At 33.0% G+C, this 4,506-nt stretch overlaps 1 protein-coding gene across 1 annotated transcript; it reads left to right on the top strand.

Moving 5' to 3' along the window:
* Positions 1–1,104: 1,104 nt before the first annotated feature.
* LOC104217521 (glycerophosphodiester phosphodiesterase GDPD1, chloroplastic-like) lies at positions 1,105–4,213 on the top strand. Its single transcript, XM_009767799.2, has 8 exons — positions 1,105–1,285; positions 1,385–1,587; positions 2,546–2,605; positions 2,699–2,779; positions 2,858–3,058; positions 3,161–3,256; positions 3,452–3,648; positions 3,749–4,213. Exons 1-8 carry the CDS (start codon positions 1,210–1,212, stop codon positions 3,978–3,980), a joined length of 1,146 nt encoding a protein of 381 aa, XP_009766101.2. The 5' UTR covers positions 1,105–1,209; the 3' UTR covers positions 3,981–4,213.
* Positions 4,214–4,506: the final 293 nt, after the last annotated feature.

A 4,506-nucleotide genomic window follows, 5' to 3' on the forward strand; every position in this document is an offset into this window, starting at 1 on the left:
AAAAATTCGAATAACCCGAAAACCCGAGAAAAACCGAGATTGAAAAATCTGAGTTTTATTGGTTTGGTTTGCTCTTTGGATTTAATAACCCGACACAATTGGTTTGATTTGGTAATTGTAACATCCGAACCAACCCAACCTATGTACACCCCTAGTAATAAGTATTAAGTAGTAATTAATGAAGACGAAGTGAAAATTTTATGTTATAGATACCTATGTCATGAAATTACGTTTGTCCAGCCAAGGACGTTTTCTCCTAAAAAATAAAACTCTCTAATGACCAATGAGTATTATCAGATTTGGTAACTTCTTCAGGTCAATATGTTTTATTTTCAATTAAATGACCATTTTCAGCTTTTGTCAGTTTATGACAGTAATGTTATGGATTATTTATTTGCATAAATATGATTTTTAAGTTTTATTTGATGATATTGCAAAATATTACACAATCAAGTCATGACTTACTTAAAAGTCATTTAATGATAAGTGAAGTGACTAGTATTATTTTCAGTTGGAGTATCGTACTTAACAACTTCAGTTTTATAAAACAGACTAAATTAAAAAGTATAACAAGCAATAGCAGATGTAAACCTAAGTAATTCGGGCTCAACCAATTAACTCAATATTTTTGATATAAAACATAAATATATATATATATATATATATATATATATATATATATATATATATATATATATGTGTGTGTGTGTGTAAAAAAATAATAAAGTATTAACAAATGTTAGATTTTGGACTCATACATTTTTAGTAGTTTTTACTAAAAATTCTAAGAATCGATCCTATTGATTAAAATTTTGAATCTGCCTATAATAAAAAACACTAGTGGGCATAACCTAAGTCCGACAGCTATCATATCTTTTTGTTAGAGAATGAGGAAAGGAATACGCGGTTAATTTATCTCGTTTTCTTAATCTAAGCAATGATCTAATTAATCGGATAGTAAAACTTAAAATAAGAAAGAAAATAAAAGAGGAAAAATGAGAGGGAAAAACTCCAAAAGTTAAGAGTAGAACCGTACACGTTTTGTGGGTATAAATATGAGACACGGTTTTACTATGAAGTAATAAAACTTTTGCAATCCTTTAAATACCCACCCACCATAAACGAGAAGCAAAAAAGCAATAGAATAATACTTCATTTGTCCCAAAACCTCCTAATTTTTCCTCAATCGTAATCTCCAAAATTAAGAAAATGGCTCTTAAAGCAGTTCCAGTTTCTCAAGTTCCATACATTGATCAATTCCATGAAAATAATGCCCTCTACAATGGTAATTAATTAACTCTCCTCCATTTCTTGTTTTGTGTCAGCCTTCTTCCCGTAATTACCTTATTTCCTTGAGATGATTTTTTAACATGCAAATATACAGGGGAAGATGATGTTGGGGAGAGGAGAAAAATGGCAACATTCATTTTAAAGGAGAATAAGTTTGTAGTGATGGGACATAGAGGAAGTGGAATGAATATTTTGCAATCTTGTGATAGGAGATCAAAAGCAATTAAAGAGAATACTTTGTGTTCATTCAATGAAGCTGCTAAATTCAACGTCGACTTCATCGAATTTGATGTTCAGGTGAGATGATAACCCTCTAAATCATGCGTTTTTCAGACCATTTTTTACTCTTCTGTTTCCATTTTTTTTTTTAAATTTAAATGTTGCTTTCGGTGGTTCAGAATTTTAAGCAAGAATTTTTTACGTGTCAACACAACTTTGAGTAATTTAGCTTATTATTACAATGGCAGAGGCGTTGAGAATTATTTTTGATCCTTTTTGGAAAACTGTTGGAAACGACATGAGCCACCGCGTATACGTGGCAGGTGGTGTCCAATTTTGTCACAAAAACCTCTCGATTTACTTGGTCAAATAAGTAGTTTTCATATACAATTATTTACCGAATCTTTTAATTTTTGTAGATATTTTAGTCATCATAAAATTATAACGTATAATACTATTTATACTGTGACTAACATCCAAAACTCTATTACTTTTTTTGAAGAATTGATCGGGTCACACCACAATTTAGATGTTTTGATCTTTGTACTCCAATCTCATCATTTCATTTTTGTATCCGGAGTATTTATTTATTTATCTATTTGAAGAGAAAGGCAAAAGCGTAGATAGAACTTCAATCCTAAGATTCCTGGTTTCTTTGCTCGTGTTGATTTGTGTCCTTTACTAGATTTTCGATACCTAGGAAAATACAATTTTTATTTCTTTCTTATTTCGCAGTGAATTACCTTTAACAAAAAGAAGAAAAAATCGTGGTCGTTTGTGTGTTCTTTTTGAGAATAGGAGATAACTTGTTTGGTATTGAATTGTCTGAGCTAAATATTTTCTTTCATATTGTGTCTGGTTGTCTATTTTTCCTATGCATATTTGAATTCAATGAGGCACTGATTTTTTTCTTTCTCTTTTCAATTTGTTTTCCTCCTTTGGAAATCGGCCCTGGTTCTTGGTAGGTTTGCTTGCAAAATATAACGGGGCAAGCAAAGAACCATAGATGAAACTGTGTATCAAAATCTTTTTGTAGGTAACAAGAGATGGCCATCCAGTTATTTTCCATGATATCTTCTTTCTTACACAAGAAGAGGTTGGTTACAGAAAATCCACTATAACCAATGCTTAAATATAATAACTTGAGGATGTCCTGACTCTTAATATGGACATTACAATTACTTTTCAGGGAAAGTTGATTGAGAAAAGAGTAACAGACCTCACATTGGAGGAGTTTCTTTCATATGGACCACAGAATGCCTCAACAAACGTAATGGATTCTTCGCTCTTTGTACTATAGAGGGTTCCGAGTTTGTAAAACTATACTAATCATATTCTTCTTAAATAGGTGGAAAAACCTTTATTCAGAAAAACGAAAGATGGGAGAATCTTTGAATGGAAAGTCGACGAGGATGATCGATTCTGTACGCTAGAAGATGTGTTCGAGAATGCCAGTCAGTCTGTAGGATTTAACATTGAGTTCAAGCTTGATGATAACACAAGTTATAAAGAAGAAGAACTTGTTCGTGTTATTCTAGCAGTTTTGCAGGTAGTGCAATGCTAGCAATCATTTGACACAAGTAGCGTCTCTTCTTTTCCTATGACACAAAAAATTGTACTAACAATTTTAGTATAACATACTATGAGTCAGGTAGTGTTCAAGCATGCCAAAAGTAGGTGCATTATGTTCTCAAGCTTCCAACCAGATGCAGCTCAATTGATCAGGAAGCAACAGACCACTTATCCGGTGAGTAATGACATTTTAGGTTAACTGCAGTTCCATAACTACGCCGAACTATCTTATAGAGGAAAGCTTAATTGTATGAGTTCGCTTCAGTTACCTTACGAGCGGGCAGAGTTTTCCCTTTATTTATTTTCTTTAATAATAGATTGGACATTTCGTTTGAGCATTTCTTGGAATGTGTCATCTATGACTGTCCAGGTTTTCTTCCTAACAAATGGAGGATCTGAAATCTATTCCGACATAAGAAGGAACTCATTGGATGAGGCAATTAAGTTGTGCTTAGAAGGTGATCTACAAGGAATTGTCTCAGAGGTCAAAGCCATTTTAAGAAATCCAACAATGATAGCAAAAATCAAAGAATCCAAACTTTCCATTTTGACATATGGCCAGCTAAAGTAAGTAAGACATCTTGTTGCATTTAATATAAGAAAGTGATTAGACTATGTAGTTTAAAGGCCTAGTATTGTCACATAAATATAATTTGTACAATTGCAGTAATGAGCAGGAGGTGGTTCACTTGCAATTCATGATGGGTGTTGAGGGAGTAATTGTAGATTTTGTTAAAGAGATTACTTTAGCTGTTTCTCAGTTTTCGAAACCAGTTTATGCTGGAAAAGAAGGTTTGTCATTGTTGGAGAAGAGCCAACTAGCAGAGAAACGAACTCCCTGTTCGGACGATGAACTCTCATATTTCCGTAGGCTTGTTCCAGAGTTAATACATTCTTGAACTGCTGTGTCACAAACTTTGCAACTTTATGTTTTGTTTCCCTCTTTCATTGCTGTTTAGTTAGGTTTGTTGTTTGTACCTTTTGAATATTAGGTTGTGTAATATAGTTTGGAATAGGGACATGTATTATGAAAGGATATTTGATAATCAACTGTAAACAGGAGATCTATATAATGAGGTTTGTACAAAAGAGCTTTTCCCATATTTGTTGCATTGATGCAGGAGGCACCATACCTTGTAATCTCTCTATCACTTTCACTTCCTCAGATTGCACAAAATGTACCAACCACAGTTAAAATGAATGTCTAAACATCTATTACATCCAGAAATTGACTAGTCCAAGAAATCTCTTAAGCAATTCAGAGGGTGATATAAAGGCCATCATCTTTTGCGGCATAGATAGGCCATAGAAAGCAAGGTATAGTAGAAATATAACAAAGGGGTACGACAAGGCAAGCATGTAAGTGAGGCAGAATACTTAGCACAAAAAAAAGCATACTCACATTAGAGATCATACAACAGAAAA

This window comes from Nicotiana sylvestris, chromosome 11 (genome assembly GCF_000393655.2).
Source record: "Nicotiana sylvestris chromosome 11, ASM39365v2, whole genome shotgun sequence".
Lineage (NCBI taxonomy): Eukaryota > Viridiplantae > Streptophyta > Magnoliopsida > Solanales > Solanaceae > Nicotiana > Nicotiana sylvestris.